The sequence below is a fragment of the Numida meleagris genome, chromosome 14, assembly GCF_002078875.1.
Source record: "Numida meleagris isolate 19003 breed g44 Domestic line chromosome 14, NumMel1.0, whole genome shotgun sequence".
Taxonomy (NCBI): Eukaryota; Metazoa; Chordata; class Aves; order Galliformes; family Numididae; genus Numida; species Numida meleagris.
The window spans coordinates 1,077,562-1,101,643 of NC_034422.1; the positions used below are offsets into that span (position 1 = coordinate 1,077,562).

The 24,082-nt window shown below is 38.0% G+C and overlaps 1 protein-coding gene across 4 annotated transcripts in view; it reads right to left on the reverse strand.

The window, feature by feature from the left end:
- TXNRD2 (thioredoxin reductase 2) overlaps nt 1–24,082 on the reverse strand; it is a 35,255-nt gene that overhangs the window by 7,470 nt on the left and 3,703 nt on the right. For 2 of the 4 annotated variants that reach the window (XM_021413336.1, XM_021413334.1), the window contains exons 6-14: nt 23,746–23,824; nt 22,991–23,053; nt 21,531–21,601; nt 17,764–17,783; nt 17,312–17,403; nt 14,966–15,140; nt 5,632–5,768; nt 876–971; nt 587–679 (exon numbers count right to left, since the gene is read on the reverse strand). In XM_021413336.1, the coding sequence (XP_021269011.1) occupies nt 587–679; nt 876–971; nt 5,632–5,768; nt 14,966–15,140; nt 17,312–17,403; nt 17,764–17,783; nt 21,531–21,601; nt 22,991–23,053; nt 23,746–23,824 (826 nt within the window). Of the gene's footprint in view, nt 1–586; nt 775–875; nt 972–5,631; nt 5,769–14,965; nt 15,141–17,311; nt 17,404–17,763; nt 17,784–21,530; nt 21,602–22,990; nt 23,054–23,745; nt 23,825–24,082 lie in introns of those variants that run through there. The other 2 variants (XM_021413335.1, XR_002443514.1) reach the window with 2 other exon arrangements.

Below are 24,082 nucleotides of genomic sequence, written 5' to 3' on the forward strand. Positions count from 1 at the left end.
TGAGTGAATGAAGGTAAACTTTTCAAGGTTGACTTGTTTGAATTTTGTCTGATTATACAGTGATTGTGAATTTCTTCATCCTAAGTACCTTAATGTCATCCTTCCTATCAGAAGGTTGTGAATATACGCTGCAACTGATTTCTTCTTCAACAAGCATGCCAACAAATATGCCCAGGCATATCACATCAAGTTATTTCAGCCACAAAGAAAACATTGGATAGCTTGTGTGAAATTTCCATGGACATCCCAGCAATCTAGATTAAAGAACTCGACCAGTAATTCTGACAATTAAAGTGAACATAGCTATATGTGGTACATATTGTTGTGCAATATAATTTACTAAAATGGCAGCTAGTTTGAAGCTGTCAGACTATCAATAATCTGAAGCCCACAAGGTAATAGTTTTCACCGTGACATGCTGCAATATTTAATAAATATTTAAAAAAGTCTGAGCTCTTTTGAAGAACTCTTTCCAAGCTGCAAATAAAGTATTTTGGGGACTAAAAATGTCAGTCAATACCGCAGTCAAACTTACCTTTTCACAGTGCAACTCTGATACCAGCTGTAAATAAAAATGTTATCATACCTCAACATTATCTGATCCATAACACTGCACAGCCTTTTCTTCTGACAGTCCAACACAACCATATTCCAAGGGAGTGAAAACTGTAGTAGGTACCTGCTTGCGAGGAAACAAAGTGTTACTGCAAACCAGCTGTGAAGCAGCTGCAGGGTCGGTGTGACTCCAGGGGAGAACAGCTCTGTCACACTTACCTAGACTCCGGATGGAAAAAACACAATTTATTTAAATATTCTTAAAAACAAATATAGAGAAATATTTGGTTTTATTGCTGAAAGAAGAAACGACAACTCACATTGTCATAGTCCATCAATTCTGAAGACTGGCCAAAAAGACGCCGAGCCAGCAGTTTCCCTGCAGCTATTGCCGTGGGTGTCAGCTCCGGACGGCCCTGAGAAAAAGACCACAAAGCTTTGTTTTAACCAAGAGAGAAGCGGCATCCAAGGACTTCTCCTGGGACAATGGGCAGAGGAAGGCCAAATCTTTGGAATTCCAGTCTAGCAGCTAGTGCTCCAAACGGATAAGGCAGTAATAATTTCTGTGCAAACATGCTTTTAAGTCGCTGAGCTTTCTATCTGTCTTGATGGGGGAACAAATGCAGTCAATGTGTAAAAAAACCCTTACATCTTACATCATTCCGTGAAAAACAGAGGATATTCACACATTAACCATCCATTTCACCCTTTCTTTCCATAGTAAGTTATCAGTAAGTTTTCTGAATGGCGTTTTTAGAGCAGAAAAAAAACAGCATAAGTAAAGACTGTTTTCAAACCCATCAGAATTTTTTTGAAAGTTGTCTGACACATTTTCACAGAACCCAGAGTCAATAGGTACAAACTTTGCTATTTGTAGGCACTTTCTATGCCGGCCCTGGACTGAAGAAGTGAAACACTGTTCTGCCAGCACAGCAACCTATCGGTTGAGCTGGTCTTTATCTCAGGCTCTGGTATTAGAGAGGGGCATGAAAAAGACTGCTGTTGGCAAATGTTAACTTCCTGCAAATGAGAAATGACATAACAGGAGGATATGACCAAGATATACAAGTCCTAGCTACTTTTTATATCCAAACAGGACAAAGAATGGGCCAGAACTGTAACTCCTGCTGTAGCACAAATACCGCTGGAGCATTGGAGCTCCAATGCTAGTTTTAAAAAAGCCAGAAATTTTTGCAAACTGAAGGTATTTTCAAAGGATTTTTTTTTTCCTTCTAAAGTCTGGGGAAGAACAGTCTATTTAAGTTAACATTATCTAAAAAACTTCATAAATCTAGTAAAAAAAGCTTACTTAAGAACATCCAAGACTGCACCATCAGGATGCCTGTCTGAGATTAGGAAAGAAGTCAGATATCCAGAGGGGAAGATGCAGAGACAGGAAAGCCATAACTGATAAGCTACACCTTTGTGGGACAGTGTAGAATGCCTTACAAAAACCGACACTTTGCTTCATACAGGTTCCATCTAGACCTAACTCTTGTCAAATTCCTGCAAAGCCCCATTTGGGGGTGGCTGTCATTCTGCAAGTCCTTGAAAACAGTCTTCAGCAGAAAATAAGGATTTCCCACCACACACACTAGAGTTTTTCAAATGTTTCTTCATTTTCCTAACATTTTTTGAATGTTTACTGGAAGTCAACCTCCTTCCCGGCTTCTTTTCTGTATGTTGTTACACAGGTTCTGTACATAGTGTTCGCTACCATTTACCTCATTACATGCACCATATCAATTATCTGCATATCAATATGAATTCAGGTTTTTCTCTGTACTAATATCCTCTTCATTAAACTTCCATCACAAAAAATAAACTGAAACAACACTGTGTCTAACCTGTTAACAGATACTACTGTTTCATTTACAAAGACAAACCAGTTCTTCCCCATAGCCCATGACAAATCACAAAACTGAAAGTACATCCCTTTTTGCCCCTAAGATCCATCAAGTTGTGTTTTTCCAAAACCAGCATTTTGACTTTCAAGGCTGCAAATGTCATTTACCAGATGAAATTTGCCATTTGTTTTTTCTTACACACATTTGCCTGAAACATGGCTGCCAATCATTTCTGTAGCAGGAAATACAGATGTTGTTTTGGCATTCCAGAAAAGAATAGAAGATTGGAACTAAAGATAAAATTGTGAAAGCACTGCTATGCATTCCATAAAACCCAACTAATTACTAAAACATCCCTGCAGATAAAGCCCTATTTCTTATAAACAATAGCTTAAAGACCTTCCCTGGTAAATATTTGAAATGAACATTCACTTTGCAGTCATGTGTACAACTACCCTGATGATTATTATGGATACAAATTGTTCATAAGAATCCTCCAGTGTATTATACATCTAAACGAGATAGCTCCTAAGAGAGTTTAAAAAGCTTTGAAGTGCTGTGTATTTGTTCTAACACGGTTCTTTTTTCCACTAATTTCTATTCAAAGCAACATAGTGTAGATCTTCTCTACACATCTTTGTTATAATACCCTTTGAAATATGACAGATGTATAGCGGAGTGTATATACGATAAATCTCCTACTAAGAGAATCTCTTTATACTGTGTGCCATGCTTTTCAACAAGAATACCACTGGAGGATGAGTATTAACAGACAACAGTGCTTATATCAGCACTGAAAAAAAAAAATTAAAATTCCAGCCTGGTAATCTTCATCCTGATTTTATTTTACTGAAAATAAAAATGTCTAAATGTAGTTTTACCCATCAGTTGAAAACACCATTTTGCCAAAGACTGACAAACTTTTTTAATGACAGACAAACTGACTGACCTCTGGAGTTTTCTTTTCCTCCCTTTCTCCAAACGAACAGCTTGCATAACATTAGGATTCTGTTTTTCATACAAGGGTGCAACAGGACACCCATGCGCACATAGTTTCCCATTTATGCCAGATGGGTACGATTCCCAAATGAAAACACTTATTCTGACCATGTCAGGAAGCTCCCGTTTCCCATCTCACTCCCCTTCCAATCAGCACTCTGAATTTAAAAAACAGATCTTGCTATTTGGTAGCAAGTTTGTATCTATTCAGTGTGGCCTATTAAAAGAGGAGGGAGGAGGGGCCGAGAACTACTCGCAAAAGAATAAGCAGTAACACATCATGGTAGCAAAGAAAATCTGACACGTAGAGAGAAAAACAAAGAGAAATCCTGACCAGCGACACCAGAGACAAAATCCTATTTTTATAAACAATATTAGGGGTCATTGATATTCACGCGCATGGTACAAGGTTCCCCTTCCTGCCCCCTGAAAAGTCTCGCCCAGATAATATCACACACCAAGCTCTGCAGCTTTGCGCTTCTTAAAGAGAAGCAAGTGTATCCTGCCAAGCCGCGCACCAACGCCAGCACTGGGAACTTCGTTTCACTGACGATTCCCATGCCAATGAAATTTATTGTCTAAATTCATTTTGCTTAAAAAAGAAAAAGAGGGGAAAAAAAAGAGAGTATTTGTATATTCAAACAAAAGAACTGTATTGCTTAGTGAGTGAAGTTACCTGGCTCACATTGTAACGGCATCAGATAAGAACTCCTCCTACCTCTAAACTCTATAAATGTATGAGTACTATGCTGTGATTTCTTTAATTCCCTATATTTAGCCCATACTTAGATAAAAGCTTAAGACACTATTTCTACAGAGAACTGATTTAATTGTCCAGTGCTTCCCATCTGTATACTGGACATAGTACAAAACTGTGTTGCTGTTCTTAATACGTTTAGAAGCACATATCACACAACTCACATTCAAAAATCTGCACTAATAAGGTCAAAAACGGGAAAAGGAAATCCAAGTTTTAACAAAAAAAAGGAAAATGACGAATGAAGACTTGATTTTCTATACCCACAGTAGGAAAGATGAGAGCATCCTGCCTCCAACTTTCTATTTCTTGCTTAACTAAATCCTCAAAGGGCAGGCGACAAAAAGCACCCAAAAGGAAATGACTTGCCTAAAATAACATGTCAGACTGGCTGCAAAAATGAGCAACAGAATCTAAGGCCTTGCCAGCATTGCCTCTAACAACTGCTTCTTGGACAACATTAAAAGAATAGTTTAAAAAGCAGGAGGCCTAACCAAGACACTTATCAAAGAGGAGCAGAGATTGGAGGTCACTGTGAGTAGAAATAGGACTTCAGGAAATATCCCAGAACAAGAAGTAACTAGCACGGGGGGAACCTGTATGTTATGTTTTATGAAGATGACATATTTGAAGATGTCCGGCTTAGAGGAGATATTCTGAGTTCTTCTCTGAAATAAAAACAGAGGGATTAAAACTATTTGAGTGCACTTTGATTAGGAAAAACATTCACGTCACGGTTAACTGTAGATTAACAAAAGCACTAGATTAAGGCCCCAAAATCCTGGTTTTGCACTTATAGCAAGAAATTAATTGTTTGCTTAAGTTAGAAGTGTCTCCTTTTTCAAAAAACAAATAAATGTAACAAAAATACTCATATTTAGTTGGCCAAAACATTCACAAATCACGTGAATCATTTAACAGAAGTCAAATGCCTTTAGTATTTGGAGAAATGTTGTTTGTTTTTTTCTTTTCTTTCTCTTCTTTCTTTCTCTGTTTCAGAGGCATGTACTTTTGTCAGCAGCATTTTCTGTCAGGAAGCAGAAATGCTATCATACAATTAACCTCAACAGAACTGTCGTGGTCATTCCCCGAAAGTCTATACAACTCCAGTAGGTAAGAATTACTTTCACTCAGCATTCACAGGGAGCATGAAGTCATACATCTGAAGTGATATAAGCATTATTAGAAAGATAATTAAAGTGATAAAGACATTATTATTAGCCTCTGACCAATGATACATTCCCTGATAAACATCAGTAATGATCACTAATGCTGAGACAGTTCACGAGATCCATGCGAAGGAAATTACTCAACCAGGTGGCAAGCATGAACAGTACAGCTGTACAAAATGAAAAAGAGCAAAACACTGAGATATATGCTATGCTAGAGCATGACGACATCTGGGGACAAGTTATTAGTCAGGAACAAAGCTGGCTTCCTGTTATTGTAAAATAGTTTATGTAGACTCAGTACCTCTGCTATGTCTCCAATTGCATAAATGTGAGGAACAGAAGTAGCTTCGCTGGCATCAACAATGATCTTTCCAGTTTCAGAATTAGTTTTCACTCCAACGGTCTCCAAATTGAGGGTTCCAATGTCAGGGACCCGGCCTAAAGAAAAAAATAAATTTAAGTAAGAACTATTGGAAAACTGTAGTAGTGTTAATCTAAAAGGCTGGCATTCTTCACTGCAGAGTTTCAAGAGCTTCATGCTATGTGATAGTCCAAGTAGAAAGAAGACAAAACACATCTGATACTGAAAAACCCATAGGGGCAGATACGGCCATGAATTTCTTCATGAAAGCAGCACTATTACTATTGCCTTTGTTCAGACTATTCAAAAGAAAGTTATCCTTCAAAAATAGGCAGGACAACATCCAATGCAAATAAAGCTTGTCAAATGGTTTAAAATTCATTGCACATCCTAAATTTAGCTTACTAATGTAGAATGAACACACACACGTAACAATGAAGCAACTTCTACACCGAAAATTCCCAACAAACAGTAACTGAATGGTGCTCAATACTAACAGCCTGTTGGGCACACTTGTGGATTCATTCCTATCAAACATTCCTCTTTTAAAACTACTTACTTTAAAACTGTTTTAGTTCCCTCAGCCTGGACGATAAAGTTTGTCAACTCTGTTCTCGACCCCTTTGTGCTGAGCCATTTAATATTTGGCTCAAACTCTGTGAAACTATTCTGTAGAATTTAAAACTATTGTTTCAATGGATTTAAAAACAAATGAGGCAAACTACACTGAGCCTAGATTTTATTACGGTTTCCTCTTCCAAAGATTTTAAATTATATCTCTTCCATACGATTCTTCTCTCTCCAAATTATGTAGGTCACTCCAAAAGTAATTTATTTATTTATTTCCACGTAAACTACAACAGATACAAATAGCAAAGTTTAATAGAGAAAATTCACAGTTCCAAAGCACTGTTTTTCAACATAATCACCACCATTAGCTATGCACTTTCACTAGTGATGAATGAGAGCTGCATGCAGTGCTCGTAAACATCTGCACCAGTGGAGGTGGTGCAGAGGTGACTTAATAGAGGTGACAATGTCACTGCCAGCACCACTGAAACGCACCACGCACCCCTCACTGTGCTCACAGCCACTGCTGGGTCTCCATCAACATCCAGCAAGTGACGATGAATGCCAGTGGATGCCATTTTTTTTTCCACATGGAGGAGCTCAATGACACACCATTGCTCCATACACACTCCCACGTCAGACGCCATTCTGTCAGTGCCCCTCTGCTGCCATCTGTCACATAGCAACAAAACATAATGGGATATTGGTGGGAAGGTTCAACCTCTGCTGCCATCCCACCAACATCCGCCTCTGATGTTGCTGGCCAACATAATGAAATAGGAGGCACTACTTTTGGAGCTGCCCTTGTACTTTTCAACCAATACATCTTTAAAAATATTTTTGTAGTGTTTTCTGCATTAAGTCACCACCGATGTCTTGATGCAAGCTCTACTGAGTGGTGTACAGAGTGTCTAGCAAAGCAATTCCAGATCCAGAAATGGAATCTTAAAACCTAACAGGTTTTTCAAACGTATTTCAAGGTTAATAAGCATAGTGAAATTACCAGGTACTCTCAAAAGTTTTTATGGACACACAATATTGTATAGAAGAGATTACTTGATTACATCCAAATGAAGGAAGTTTTGTAACATCGCATACATTTTTAGAGGCTATAAATGGATGTGGACATATCTACATATATCTCTCCTGAGTCACGATTTTGTGTTTGAAGTTAATATAGAGCTATAGCAAAGCAAAACAAAAAGGGAAATGTGTTTTCATTATAAAAACAAGCTCTTTGATGTTAATGTAGGAAATTATTAAACAAAAGGAAAACCTGGCTTGTCAATACAGACCTAATTATATGTAAACATATGATTCACTGCTTTATACATCTGTCACATAGCCAGGCCCCCCAAACAATGTCACATCTGAATGCCTCTGTAAAGACTTCTGTGTATTAATTTCATCTGGTGAAACCAACACTTCCTCTGGGAGTACTGACTGAAGCTGTCGGCACTTGGCTATCTGTCTGTCTTCCCTTCTGTTGTCCCCATGGGATGTTGATCTGCTGTTCCTTCTCTGCCCCCTGCTCCCCAGTCCTGATGTTATCAGGCAACAAAAATAATAAACCTCCAGGACCTTATCTTGGCTCGGATGTGAAACAACTTCCTACCGTTGTATTTCTCTGTGAATTGAGAGTAAAGCCTGGATATTCTGCAAATGGACAGCTAATGGGGTTTTCTAGTTTCCCCTTTTTCCTGCCAGGCAGAGCCAAGAGAACTCTTAGCATGCAATGGCAAGCACTGAAAGAGGGAAAAAAAAAAAGAAAAACTGTCAATAAAGTCATTTAAAGACTTGTGACAACAACAACAGCTGAGTTTATCAAATCTGCAGGATAACACTTAACCTTTCAATTCCAATCTATTTTAACATGTGTACAGTTTGGTATTAATAGCTAAGAGTTAAAGTGCGTTGCTACTCAGTGAAATTTCTCTCTGAACTTGACCACCTAAATATTATTCCTGAAAGTAATAACAGAATATTAAAAACTGAACCTTTATTGTCCCCATGCTGGCTCACCTCCATAAAACAAAATTACACATACTGATCTTGCTACATCTTAAATCTACTACTGCAGCTCCATGACTAGCTGAAGTGGCTTGGTAAGTTTTAATGCCAAATTCAGGAAATTCAGAGATTTCCCAATATTCAGTTACGTGGCATTACAGAATCAGTTCTCAACACTCTTCAGTAATACTGGATGAAAAGATTTGCTTCATGCCTATAACTCCTACATTTATTTATACTCACAGCTTCAAGAAAGCATAAGTTTGTAGCTTATTCCTAAGATCCACAGGGCAACAGAGATGGCTTTTTTGTTTTTTAATCCAGCTTGCGCAGTTTTAGTTTGAAGATGTTCACTGTTCTGAAACTCCCAAATAAGAACTGTATGACTGTGCAAGATGTACAACTAGCTTCATCTTTTATTCAAAACTGCAAAAAGTTTTATGACAGACATCTGGGAGAAAGGAAGAATGATGTAAATTCCACTCTGACCCTTGAAGAAGGTTACTCACCTCCTGCACTTTTAATATCACATCATAGTCTCATCTTTAATAGACCCATACAACAACCACACACATCCCAGTTCTAAGGGTCTGCTCTTGTTCATTTTAAAAGAAAAACAAACAAACAACAAACCAGCAGCCTTTTGATATGGTTTTGTAAAACACAGCAACATGGCTTCCGGGGGGCTTCAGTCAGCTTAGCTACAGCGAGTGGCAAGAGACTCCTCAAAGCACATCTCAGACACACAGCAGGCTGGCAATATTTGATGTAGCATTTCTGTCCCATTATCTGTGGAGTGGCTCTGGTAATTGCACTTGGACACAGAATAAGCTGATAGCAATGCCAGGCTGCTGTGACCTCCAGGTGCAGGATCTACAATGGTAGAGCTTGAAGCAGCAAAACTGAGAAGAAACCATAGTCAAGTATCAGCAGTAACTGAGTGACAGCATATTCTTGCACACACTAAGATTTCCCAGGGTGATAAAGGTGCAGCTGACAGCAACTCTAAAGTTTTATAATAGGTCTTCTGCAGTTTCTTAATCACAGAAATTGGAATGCCACTTTGCCCCTAGCATTTGAAAAATTCGAAGTAGAGCCAACCAATCATTTTCATGTCAGGCACAATACTGCAGATGGCCACTGTCAGGATACAGCAGTGCAGCAGGATGGATTTTCTGGCATAAAACCTAAGCCCAAGTCTGCTTCACTTCTTACCTATATATTTGAATTTTTACACATCATTTCACAACTTTACCAAATCCAGCCTTGGTTTAACCTCAATGGAAGTCTCACCTGTGTTCCCAGTCTTGGTATTCTCTTTGCCTTGTTCTGGGTGCCTGACTCAGTCCCCAGAACACTCTCAAGACCCCTGTTCTCTCCTCCTTTGAAACCCTCCTAAAAACTGTAGGTATTCAAAAGAAATATAGACCATAGCCAGCTGATGATGACTCATACAGACCAACAAAGCATAAGCTATATTCAGATTACAAGAAAATATTGGCTACAGGAATATTAATTAGGATTTTAAAAGTTCAGAAATGATATCACATTGATGGTAGAGTACACCAATGTTACAAGGACATTTTTGGACATTTCACCCATTGGTGACAGATTTTCAGTAAACCTGACACAATTCAGTGACAAAAACCCAAGCGTCTCTTAGTCAGCACTGGGGCTGTTAGGTTCTTTGCTAAGTTTGTCTGGCTGTACCATTTATAGCACTGGTTAGTAATACTGATTATGCAGAGGAGAAAGTCTCTGGCAGCCACAGTGCAACCAGTCACTGCCTGGGCATCATCATCCAATGTGCATCTGAACTTACTTGCACCTGGCAACAAAAGGCCAAGGAAGTGACACTTTGGTCCTACCTGAACTACAACAAAACAAAGCTGCTCCAAATGCTGTATGACCAAGGTAAACCTTACAGCATGGGGCTGACTTCTAACAATTGTTTTAAGCTTTGTTCTCAAGATCTTGTGCAAGGTAAGGTGTGCTGGAAACACTTCCTGAGAAGAAAACCATAGTTCACCTTTACATCAGTTCTCCCACATTGAGCTTGCTGTAACCAAAGGTCTTCTGCAGCCTCCAATGCTGGTGCTGCAGTCTTGAAAACCAGAACTCACCAACTAGTGCCAAGTGAGGTCTTCAGCTTCAATCTCTTACATGCGTACAGGTGAACAGAACCCGTATTGTGCAGAAGAAGTCACACGAATTATACTGGTTACACAAAATTACTTTGGAGCACGTTCTGCCATTTTTTTGTTTCTTTATACCAGTGTCCAGGCCTAGCCATCACTTATCAAATCAACTGTCATCTTACAGTTCAGATTCCAAAATGTTTTCTAACATGAAAGTTAGAGGCATAGACTAGCATGTATTTTTTCCTCAATATGAAGCAGTTAATTTTGTAGTTACGAGCTGATAAAATAAGCAGCATAAAATATAGAATTACATTCAAAGTTTATGGGTGAGTTAAGCAAAATGTACATTTGCATCCCTTTTAACGCAAACATATTACCAGCACATTAAAAACAGCCTTGCAGTCTGACTGAATGTCATAAAAAACTATACACTGGGAAAAAAAAACCCTAAAAGCACTGGCTGATGGAACGAGAGTGACTATTTTCATAAGCAATGCAGAAATCATGTCTTATTAAGACAGTCATGGATTAAAATTAACGAGGAAGTGACACATGGAGTTCAGAACAGAGGCACAGAGCCTCGGCAAACCACACCACCTCCGCACTACCAGTTTTTGAGATCAGCCGAGGTGTGCCATATTTCTCTGAGCAGTTCAGAGGTTTGGATGGCGAGGTTTTGTCCACAAAGAGGAACCTGAAGCCCCTCCTCTTTCTGCTGGGGCTGGCTGAGGTGTGCTCACTTGAGATCACAACAATATTTCACCATATGGTACTTTTCAAAGAAAATCTCCAAACATTTCTGGTTTTAGTTAATTCAAACAGATTTGGTTATGAAACTTGAAAAAAATACTATGTATTTATTAAAATAAATATGCACATGTACACACACACGCTTAACTCTTTCTTGATATTCAGCAGCAATGATCTTATTTTACCATGCTACAAAAGAAATCTGCTAAGCATTGAACATGACACAAAGGGCAATATGCTTCATTCATAGCATGATGTGCAACACCAGATCCCTGTTCAACTCTACACTCAGCTAAAAGCATAATTCATTTTTACAGAAAAGGCGATATTATTTCAAAAGCACAGTGACTTTCCTCTGAACAAACCTATGAATGCAAAGGCACTCGGGAACAGTTGTTCCACTGCCCTCATCAGGGAGGCAGCTCTCTTTTGTAAAGCCAGATTTCAGAGCTGCTGCTGGTCATCACTCTTTCTAATAACTGTTTACTAGTACACTATCCCACTTTCTCTGTTGAACTAACTCCAGGATATTTTATAAACACCTGCTTAGTTTAATTATCAGTTCAGTGCTGCTCCTCCACAGAGTAAGATTCCCATCAGATACACAGTAATTCAATATCTTTTCCAAGGACTTTATGAATCATCTGGACAAATGCCAGTTACAGCAGTAATGTTTTGCCATCAACTGCAAATTAAAATGGAAATACAACTTGTCCTTTCCTGTTATATATTAGCTACGTTGCAGCTGCAGAACTCAATACACAGGTTTTGTTCCTCCGACAGCTTAAACAAGTGCACTGTACAAAGCTCCATCTCCTGCAGCTTTGTCCTGCAGATCAGCAGTTGCATCTTTTATTAAATGTGTCAATCTTTACCCTTTTCTTTGGACAAATACCCTATGTTCCATCCGTACAAGCACAAACTTACTGTTGTTTTGCAGCTCAGGTACATCAGGTACTTATATATCATAAAAAGGTTTTTTGGTGTCCTTATGAGCAGATGTAATATTATATCATATTAAAAGTTATATATATATATATATATATATTTTTCAATACAGAAACAATATCTCAGAAGCTTTTCAGGAGAAGTCTCACAAAAGCAGTAAACAGAGCACTAGTGAAAAACAGAAGGACACTACATGACTAAACAGGCACAATCAAATAAAGGCCAAGCAAGAGCTGCTTCACTGGCCTGCTTCCTAGCTGAGTACAGCCACTGGGCAAAGTAACACAAGCTTGTAGCAGTAACCCGCAAAAGCTTAGGACTGAAACCTTTAAATTATAGTAAAAATCTACCAAAGTATTATTTGTCTCAAACATTTCGACTGGTTCAAAAAAGCTGCTTAAAAGTAAAGTGAAGTCTGCTTTAAATGGCTTTGTCAAACTAGTCAGAAATTAAACATTTCAATTAAATAGAAACAAAACTCTTTATAGAAACAACAATGTAATTATTCTCCTCCCCCCACCAAGGGTACATGTTCAGGCAACGGATCTGCAGCTTACCAAACCTGAATTATCCCACTGTCAGTAAACACTTCTAACATTATTCATGGAATCCTATTAATCACTATAATCCAAGTAACATTCCAAGATACATTCACAAAAAATCAAGGAAAGATCTACTATAATTCAGGCTACAATTAGTTAACTATAGTGGCTGCTTTTGAACTAGCTCTACAGGCTGACTTTCCTCAATCAGTATTGTAACTGGCACATCTGCAGACAGGAAATCCTCAACACCACCAAGTTTCCCACTCCATTATCTGAGACACCTGGTCTGGGTGTGTTGATACAGAGAAAAACAATGAATCATACTGACTGCACATCAATGAAACAGTTTTAACTGTTAATGTTTCCAATCCTTACCCCTGGAGAGCCAACTGGAACACTTAAAACAAGCAAACAACAACAACAAAAAAAGCAAAAAAAAAAAAGCCCAAACCCACAAAAAACCAAAAGAACCACAAAAAAAACCCAAACTGTTCATTTTTCAGTTTCTACATATGGATCATAACTCAAATCTATGACAAATTACAATGCACATAGCTCTTTTGAATTAAATTAGCAAGTGGAGCCACATTACAACTGGAGTTGTCATAGCATAGTATACAACTTTATTATAATTAGTATTAAACCAAGATTTTTTTAATGGTATTATTTCAACTTAACAGCTCATGTTTACATCTTTGACAAAAGAAAATAAACTGACTTGAAATTTCACAGGTGTGACTCTGCATGACAGTGTGGTTTTACCAGAAAGCAGAGAAAAATCAGAGATGGCATTTAGAAACAGGCTTTGGGGGGAAAAATAATAACAACCTTAGAAATAACTACTCTACAGTTTTCTGGATTGTCCCTGCTCCAGACAGCACGATGCTTTTTGCTCTCAGGAAGCGGGAGCGCCTTCGGTTCTGGTGAGGATAATTCACTATCAAATGTTGTTTGCGTAGTTTCTACAAGCCCATTGCACTTCTAAGAAAATAGTAATCAAAATAATCCAAACATGATGTTGGTCGTAACACACAACCTGCTGTCTCTTTGGAGTATTAGGAAGATATGAAGCGGACGTAAGCAGGGGAAAGGGACAACAGGAAAATAGATTTAGTCCACTGGGTAAAACACAGAACTCTGCAAATGGATCTATTCTGCGACTTCAGCAACTTAATTCAACCTGTTTAACAAGTGAACGAGTAATGCTTCCCCTGCTTCTACAAAACAGTCATGTTAGAGAAGAAGAATAGCATAGAAATGTTGAAGTTAAAAAGGATTTCTTAAAGCTGTTAGTAAAACAGATCATTCTTCTGCATCAAAACAGATTTTTTGGGCAGCAAATTTAAGCTTATTCGTTATGTTCACCAGACGTCATCTGTTTTCTAAATATCACCACTACCTTCAGCCACTCATTATATACCTAGTATCCTAGATATTCAGAGAGCCATGTAAGAAGAGAAAACAAGAGGCATCCTATTCCAACGGGCTTGCAAGTCCATCAGAACTAACCCAGAACTGAGAGCCGACTCTCAGCAACAAGCAGCTTGGAGAAGTAAGGAGGAACAAGTTTTAGTTCCCGTCAGGCCTCGTAACATACATCATTTAGCATGTTAACACTTACAAGAAGTAATATTTGACTCAAAAGAGGCAGAAAATAGATTTAATTCCTGTTCCCGGTGATTATCCTTAGAGCTATTTGTCACAAAATTATTTCAGAATCATTTGCTCTGATTTAGGCATCGTGCATCAGTTCTGAGGAGTCTGAGATATGTGAAGGATGCGAAACAGACTGCAAAAATCTCTGAAGCACCAAGGCTCTCTGCAACGAGCTTGGATTTTATTTAAGAGAGAATTATTTCTACTTCTCTGAATGAGATGCTGGTTGTAGTAACGAACTTAACAAGAACAGTTTAGAAATCCCTAGAAGAAACCTAGCCTCTAAGGCAGGAACAATACAAACTTCTAGTGAGTAGCTCCACAGATAAGTGCAAGTATGTGCTTACAGAATATCAGCTACAGAGGTTGCTGGCATTCATGCTCTCACCTTCTGGGAATGTGTTGACAACTGAACGCTATCCCACTCGTTGCCTCTCATACATAAGTAATTACTACGGATTTCTTTCATTCACTGCAACTTTCATGTGGCTTTAGACTGTAAATGAACAAGTCAGGTGTGGAAGAAATGAATTTGCAAACAATCAACCTTTAGGATGCTAAATCTTAAAAAGAGGTTTGCCCCACGGAACATGAAGGAGCTTCCTTTCCAGAAAGGAAAGCATTACAAATAAACATAAAGATGATCAAGTTTACCTACTGCCCACATCACTGTGTCAAAGGAATCCGTTTCTTCTGTGCCCAAGTCAGTATTTTTCCAGGTGACTTGTAGCCTGCTGTTTTCCAGTTTTTCAACTTTCATTGGGACACATTTCTTTAAAAATTTTGTGCCATAAGATTCCATGTGCTCAGTTACTAAAGATGCCATTTGCTGTTGAGTAAGGAGAAAAAAAACATTTATTCTTAGATACGACCTTTTTAATGTAGAGCTCCCCTTCAGCTGCCTTTATGAAGTCCAATAAATACAGCACACATTTCAAACATTCTTTGTCACTTAGCTACTGTGCACTGTCAACACATGATGATTTGTTGAGCTACTACGAGCTGCAACTCTATTCCAAGAGATACCTGCATCTGAATATTCAGATTATTTTGTAAAAAGTGAGTAAAAAGTTGCATATAAGGAAATAATTTGATTTTTTATACAAAAATAGCATCTAGGGCAAATTCAGTATAACATTACCACAATTGCTGTTTTCTGGCAGCTGAATTAAACACTTTGATAAGGCTAATTAAGAAAAATACTTCCCTTTGCCATGACATCTGTCATTTCTCTGCAATAATTATAAATCACTAAAATTTCCTGAAAAGTTCTACTACAAAAAGGAAATAATGCATTTGTCCTAAGAGCTTGTTTGAAATAATGCCACACCACAGCTAATGAGTAAAGCATAACATTGACAACTTTTTCCAAGATGTCATTGCTCCTGACTGCAGTAATTCAGGTTGCACTTTGTCAAAGGATATATTTATTACTTAAAGGATAGTATCACAAAACTGCTCACACAGAAGACCTACATGCAAGGTCTTGACTTACAAAACTTTATTTTTGAAGTTAGTTAACCAACAGGAAAGCAACAACAGGGTTATTATACCACCTTAGAAACGTGGCAGCTCAGTAATCAGTTTCCATCAGAGTCAGTGTGGCTACAGATTGAACGTAATTATTTTATATATGTTCCTGCTTACCTTTGAAATTTCCATTGTGTCTTGCTGCCTACAGATGATCAAGTTCTCAGAGAAAGCCCCACTGTACTTTATAAAGTGCCACACACATATCTACTTTTAGTCCTATTCCCTGCTCAGTCAGATCTGATGTCATTCCTCGTGCAGATGCCTTCCATTATGAGTGTAATTCCCAAGACACGTTCTTATACAGTGTTTTGCAAACTCTGCTACACATTCCACTAGTTTTAAGGAAGAGACTTTAAAGTAATGGTGTCCGGTGCACAAACAGCAGCTGTCATTACCTGCAGTGGTACTTATCACTGCTTCTTCTAACAATGTTCCTTTCTCAAAAACTGTGCTGTTACATATTAAAAAAATCAGTGCAGGTGTGAGTGCAAACCCAGAATTCTCTTACTGTTTTAAGAACACTACACAAATTTTACCTTCAAGGTAATGCTAGCATCAAATCTTGCAGAGACAGAAGATCTACAATTACCTTTAAAATACTGTCCCTGCAGGGACTACAAAACCACGTTCAATTCGTGCCTTTACTAGGTCCAATAATTTGTCTTTAACCTAAAGCGACTATACTACGCACTGTTGCTTCTTGAAGCAAATAAGTCTGTATTTAACAAATCTCCCTTCCCCCCCTTTTTTTTTCCTCTCAATTGCATTTCTGTTCTTTTTAAACAGGAAGGGAATTATGAACAAAACTGTTTTTTGTTTTGTCAATGCAGCTGTGACCACTTGTACTTTTTCCCAATTTTGAAACACAGCTGAAAGTGAAAAAACTTCTCTTTTGCTTATAACTTACTCCGTCTTAGGGGTGGTGGTTCCACTGAAATCACCCTCTCTTTCCATGTAATACATACACTTTTTTTTTTTTTTTTACCTAATTGTAATTGTCACCGTTATGAAAGTCATGAAGTCATGGATTCCAGTTCTTACGTCATTAAGAATTTTCAGCTTAGTGATTTATTTACATTCTTCATACTGAACTCCACTTTGAACTACTTCATGTTAAGTCCAGTAATTTACTTTAAAAATCATTATCTGCAACTCTTAGCAACTCAAGATTATTTTAAAGAGATCATCTAATAGTTTTAGCAGTGGCATAATCCATATCCCTGCCCTGCTTCCCAATCTTTTCAATCCTGTTTTCAATTAAGCAGGAAAAAAAAGATTAAATTTTCTGAATACAGGATCAAGTGATATGATAGGAAAACATGAGCTAATATTTATTTAAATACTCTTCAGAAAGCACGTACTGGGGATGTTTGGAAAAGCCAATGTCATCCTTTCCTATGGAGACAAAAATAATAAAGTACACCTTATATTCCATAAACAAGGAGATGCAAGATGCTCTGCACTGACCTGATCAAATCCACGAAGTGGGATACTTCTCATTATGACTGTAGCGTCCAATCCAATACCAGTTAGAAAACCAGCACATTCAAGTGAAACATCTGGTGAAGTATCAATTAAAGAAATATAAACAATAATTTCATATAAATACAACAGAAAAAAGGTAGCATACAAGTGGTGTTTCTGCCTAGAGATATCAAGTTCTCCTCACACATCCTTAGCTTCCATTTGTTGTACAGTATAAAAATCCAGAACCTTAGAATACTTTCCTCAGAGATAAGATTGTTTTCCAGATCCTGAGAATTCATCCCCAGCTGACCTTAGTTCCCATCATGCTACCACATGGAAAATTATTCCTATTATATTGGGCATAAGCAAAGGAATTTGGGAAAATAAGCTTTCATAGAAAGGCAACTATGCAGCTTATAACCATTAATTATCATAGATTTTTCAAAGGATACAACTGGCTCCAACAACCAACCTGTTAAATAAAAAAGAAAGAATGAAGCTGTGGAATGAACTTGCGCATACTTCTGCATAAACAACAATTATTTTTGAAGTACGTATAGTTTCAAGATCACAGATTTGAGCAGTGAATCTGATATCGTTAGGTGGGAAGAAAAATGTGGCTCGTCAACTCCAACAAAGACGACACTAAATCATGTGAGGTTATTTTCTTATTTTCTTAACAGATTTCTAAAAATAACAGGCATATAAGACACATGGAAGTGTTTTTATATTGTAAAGAGATACTTAAACACATATTCTGAAAGACAAAGTGGAGAAAGCCTTGGAAAAAAAAAAATCAGAACAGCTAGCAAGGTTAAGAGGTATCGCAAATATTTCAACTGTGCTCTGTGGTATACCTCAGCTGGAAGCATCTGGAGTGGAAACTGACACTGTTTTCCCCCAAACACCCAGTGTCTGTTGCTACTGATGCCTCATTTTTTCAGGGTCTCTTAGCACTACTGCTTCTGAGACAGCACACAACACATAAACGTATCGACATGCAACAGTCTTACCAGAATTAAAGTATATTTCAAAATCTCTAGATTTATCCTAATTACTAAACAATTTTTAAAATACCTCGAAAACTTAAGTTGATCAGAAGTTAAGTCATCATCTTTTCATCAAGTAGATTACAGTTCCCAAAAGGAGAACGGGAGATTTTACTAACTGCTAAATTTCAATTTGATTTGAAGGCATCTGCTTTTTCATCATCTTCTTTATCCAAATGACAAATATTTGTCCTTCCTGTCTTTAAAAGCTCATGTACACAGCTATAGATGATCTGGTTAAATCTATAGATGATCTAGTTCAACCTGTAGATTTAACTGGACTACCATGAATCAAACACATCCGTTTTAGATCTTGAATGGAACTCCAGTTCCCGTGTCTCCCTGTATTTTACACTCTTTCAACCACAAATACCAGTGAAGTTGTCCATCAACACTTTTAAGTTAGGAGTTTCACCAGCTCTCCAGAACATCAGTTTCTATGCCTGTACCCAGATGCCTGCACACTGTAACACTCCTCTCTGTTCCATATCCTCAGTTCCCCACGTCTGCAGCCTGCTGGGTACCCAACAAGGAGCTCGGTCGCTGTCCTGGTGGTAGAAGTGAGTCTAACTGGTCAGCCACTGGCTGCCAGCTGCTGAGCAAGCTGCACTCATGTTTCTTTGTTACTCACATAATATGCAGGTTTGCTGAGATCTCACAGTTTAGAGATGCATTCCAAATGATACTTCTACTTACAACAAAGCTTTTTCTTGCATTTTTAAATTAGGAAAAAAAGCAACATTAAGGATCAAAATTTCTAATTACTGCTACAAGGACTATGCAGAATGTTAAGGCAGTTTCCAATGGTGACTGCCATGTACAAAAGCACGTGCTTTATAAAGAGCTTTCAACCACTCGGGGGAGAAAAACACACCATGAATCAGAATCCACAGGAATGACTGGCACTGTTCTTCTGGATTTGTTTGTTTTTATAAAGCAGGTCTCTCCCTGCCAGAACAAAAAGTTTAAAAAAAGCTGGGAGTTTTCGGGTATGAAAGAAGTAAGCTGCTAATTGCATTTTGGAAAGCTAGACATTTTAGAAATTTACTTAAATTCAGAAATTTACTTAATCTTGAACCACAAACTCATGTTATCACAGATTTTAAATAGGTTATTTAATTTCAGGAGCAAAAGCAACGAAGTACAAGCATTTAAAACAGAATATTTTCAGATTATCATATTCTTATCATTTCATATTATCATATTCTTTTACCTATATCCAAAAGATTGAAATCTTCCAGTCTAGGTTTTAAGTTTGGCAAATAATCTAACACAGAGGGAAATAATTTTTTCCAGCATTACACTATCTGATTAATCTGTGAATGGATGAACATCCCCTCTTTCAGCCTGTAGCTTCAGGGAAGTGCTGCAAAAAGCCACACACTGCACATAAAGAAATATCTGAGGAGATTCACAGGGAATAGAGTAAGAATATCTGCAATTTATGCATGCATTTGTTCTTCTTTTTCATCAAATGAAAAACAGCTGCCAGCTGGCATCCATGCATTATTCACCATTTCTACAAACTAGAGGGTTCCTGGGCATTGTCAGTATCTAACTGAAAAGTTTTGAAAGCAGAACCTAACCTCTGCCACACCTGCTCAATCTCTCACTCGTTCTGAACATATTTCAAGGCACCTTTTCTAATTCACTCTGCTAAAGTCCTTCATCTCAGTAGCAAGAATTTCTTGTTTGTATACCTAAGGGACTTAGAATTTGGTTAACTGTTGCTTGGTTAACAGTTTGTGTTCAGAAAAAAGAAAACAAAAGAATAACTGCAGGACTGGCAGTTCTACAACTCCCAGCCATATTCATTTGCAGCTTGGAGACGTATGTTTGGAGGAGGAAAAAAGAAAGAAAAAGTAAAACGCAGCTCAGATTGAAAAACAAAAAGTGTTAAATTGAACCTTGGGAGTATTTATAAAAGAAACAAATCCGTCAGAAACAAACCTTTAACAACTCCCTCCTTCATTTGCTAGGACAGAGCCTGATAAAGTACAGAAATGCTACTGTAGTCCCCGAGGGCTTATTTTGACTAAATCTTAGGAATGCAACATATAAACACTAGACTCCCATATTACACTGTTACAACACGTATTTGAAGCAACTGGACAAAAGCCACATTTTCACAGAAACATCTTGCAAGGATAAGCCTTATGTTTAGGTGTTTTTTTCCTTTTTCTTTTTTTTTTTTTTTATAACTTCCTCACATAAGTCACACTCTCAAAATTCAAGAAGCTACTGATATAATGCAAACAACTGCAAATTTAGTTGTTTTTTAAACAGTACCAATGAGCCCTGCTTATCCATTTGATGCTTAGCTTAACATACACTGCATTTTTGCATTAGGAAGTCATGACCATGAATGGCAACTCCGTGTCCTTTGAAAACAGTAGTATTATATATTAGAAAGATACTCGCAACAAATATAATTTCCTTATTCAGAATTATGTGAATATTTTGAACTGGGGACACAGGCACAACCATGAGACAAGTAAAAATGGTATCAGCTGATACAGCTGACTTACATACCAGCAAATGTGCATTTCTTACCACAGCTATTTGAATCAAGAAATTGCTTTGGAGTGTTGTGTTGATTCAGAAACTTACTGTGCTATGTGTTCTAAAACATGCTATGGCAATTTACATAGCATTTCCATTAAAAAAACAGTTTTTATTACTCCAGTTAATCAATAGCTTTCAAACCCTAAAAAAGGGCAAAAGTAACAAAAGAAAATTCAATTAGATGGCAGGGTTATCGGACGTGCCACCACTTAAAAGAACATAACATAATGGTGGAGTTTCTATCTAAGAAGCAGTTTCACATCTACCCGTAGCAAAGAATCGAGACGGCACAGCCTTCCTTTAAGTTCATGCTGCCCTCTTGTGGCTTCCAAGAGGAAGTTTGCTACAGCAAATAAGTCACCTTAACCAATGATGAGAATTCTAATTTAACTTCATTTTAGAAGGGAATATCATGGAAAAAAAAATACCTGTGTTAGTTACTTATGAGAGCTGATAGTGGGATGCTGCTGCATAGTAAAAATTCTCAGAAGGGAAACATGAGAGAAAAACTGGAATATAAGAGGCAATTCTGAACATTTTTCACCATACTGTAAAGAAAAAGTACAAATGCCAGGACATATAAAAGCCATTGTAGAGTATCTTACGTTTTTCCAGGAGAGTCTTTTAACCAGAACAGATCATCACTTGTGATTCCATACTCCAGCGCACCTGCAATCTACAAACACACGGGGAAGACCTTGAATTTGCAACGCAAGTGTTAGCAGCAAAGAAAGCAAATACCACCTTGGACTGAATTAGCAGATGTTCAGTCAGTAGATCAAGGAGAGCAATCACTCTCATTTACTTAGCGCTAGTTAAACCACACTGAAAACAGTGGGGCCAGTTTTGTTCCTCCCAGTCCAACACAGCAGAGGGCCATGAGGATGGTCAGTGGGCTGCAGCACACTGCTAATGAGGAGAGACTGAAGCAACTGGGGTTGTTCAGCCTGGAGAAAAGGCAGCTTTGGGAGGACCTACTAACAGCTTTCCAAACCTATGAGGAGGTTATCAGAAATAGACAGACAGGCTTTTCACAGTTGTGCACACCAGAATATGAGACAACAGGCTAATTGAAAAAGGAAAGGTTCCCAGTTAATGAAAGGTAAAACCTATTCACCATGATGATAGTCAAGCAGTAGAACTCGTTGGCCAGGCTTTTTGTCCAGTCTGTCTTCGGAGATGTTCAAAACTTGACTGCAAAAATCCCTTAGCAACCTAAACTGTCTTCACAGCAGCTCAGTGGCTGAGCCCAGGCTCTTTGAACAGGACACTGAACTAAATGACCCCTAAGCATCCCTTCCAACCAAAATTACCAACATGATAATAAAATAAAATAAAAAATATCAACATGATAAGCAACATGAGACTGCACCTTGAATACTGTGCTCAGTTACAGGACACTCACTATAAGGATGCTGAGTTGCTTGAGTGTGTGCAGAGAAGAGCAACAAAGCTGGTGGATGGAATAGTAAACAAACTTTATGAAGAACAGCTGAGGGAACTGAGGTTGTTTAGTCCGGAGAAGAGGAGGCTGAGGGGAGACCTCATCACTCTCTACAACTACCTGAGCGGAGGCTGCAGTGAGGAGGGTGTCAATCTCTTTTCTCAGGTGACAAGTGGCAGGATATGAGGGAACAGCCTCAGTAAAAGTGTGCTGGGAAGGTCTAGATTGGATATTAGGGAGAATCTCTTCACAGAGAGGGTGATCAAACATCACTAAAAAAAAAGCTGCACAGTTACGTGATAAAGTCTTCATCCCTGGAGGATGTGCATAAACATGGCACGAAGGGGCACAGTTTAGAGATGGGACTCAGTAGGTCAGGTTGACCATTGAACTTGCTGATCTTGAAGATCTTTTCCAACCTAGATGATTCCATGATTCTAAGAACATTAACATACTAAATCGATGAATATTGTTTTCTATGAAAGTGTTCCTCTGAAAATCCTATAGCTTGTGCAAAAAATAACATTTCACACAGCGTAAGTAAAGAAATGTCTCATTCATTATTATCTAATACAAAGACAGTAAAGTCATTGGAGTTGTGAAATGGCAAGTGTAACTTACATGTGTAGGATATTTTGGTCTTCCTCCAGTAGCAATGACAATTTTTTCTGCAGTAAGAGTAGTCTACAAGCAAAAACACAAAAATCAAGCATTTGAAATGAGCAACATGAGAGAAAGCTGGCACGACCACCTACTATTTATCTGACACAATAATCATAAAAATGTTAAAAAAGGTCAGAGGTAAAACAAATTAATACAGGCAGAAGGCTTCTCCTATGCATTCTCTGTTACTCATATTCACCATACAATTGATATTATACCAGATAAGATTCTGATGACTACTTGGAAAGAACAGTTGTGCACAAATGGCAGCTTATGACAAAACACAGACAGATCACACCAAGTGACTCTCATCTCTAAGGCTGAGAGTTAAGATATCTCAACAAGGGCATAGTTTTAGACAATGCTAGGCATTTACCCCCAGAAAACTTTTGTTCTCTCAGGCTGATATTAACCAGTAACATTATACAACTGCTCTCAAAAAAAGCATTAAAAATGCACATTCAGCCTTTTGTTAAATAAGCAGAAATAGCTACTAGTTTGTTACCTAACCCATCTGTTTGAAGTCAAATTCTGTGCATTCAGTAGAATTGCTTCCCACGCATAATTTTCTATTACAAAGCCAAGCGCCTTTGCAGTTCTTCTGAAACATCTCAGACTGGCTTAATATCCAGAGCAGAAAGTAGATGTTGGACACATCAAAATCTGAAATGCTTGTAGTGAACTATGCTGCAGAAATCAGTAGAGCAGCTCACCTCTTTACCTCCTTTTGCTAAACCACAGACTGTATGGGAATCTGAAAAACTTCCTTTCATGTTGAAATATTTCACCTTCCTGTGTAGGAGAAAACAACATAAATGCACATTCAATGAAGGAAAACAGGGATGAAAACCAGCTACTTTCCCCCTATTTGAAGTGCTGAAAAAAGCAATCAAGAATAGAAAAGTAAAAGGAAGGAAGCATCTCGGATCGTCAAACTGTTTGCAGCTCTGCTACAGCTGTCACTTAATTCTTACACCATACTTCACTCCTCTATACAGCACCTAATGCTCTGGCACGCTTTGGTATCAGGTTATTGATTTCTTCAAATGA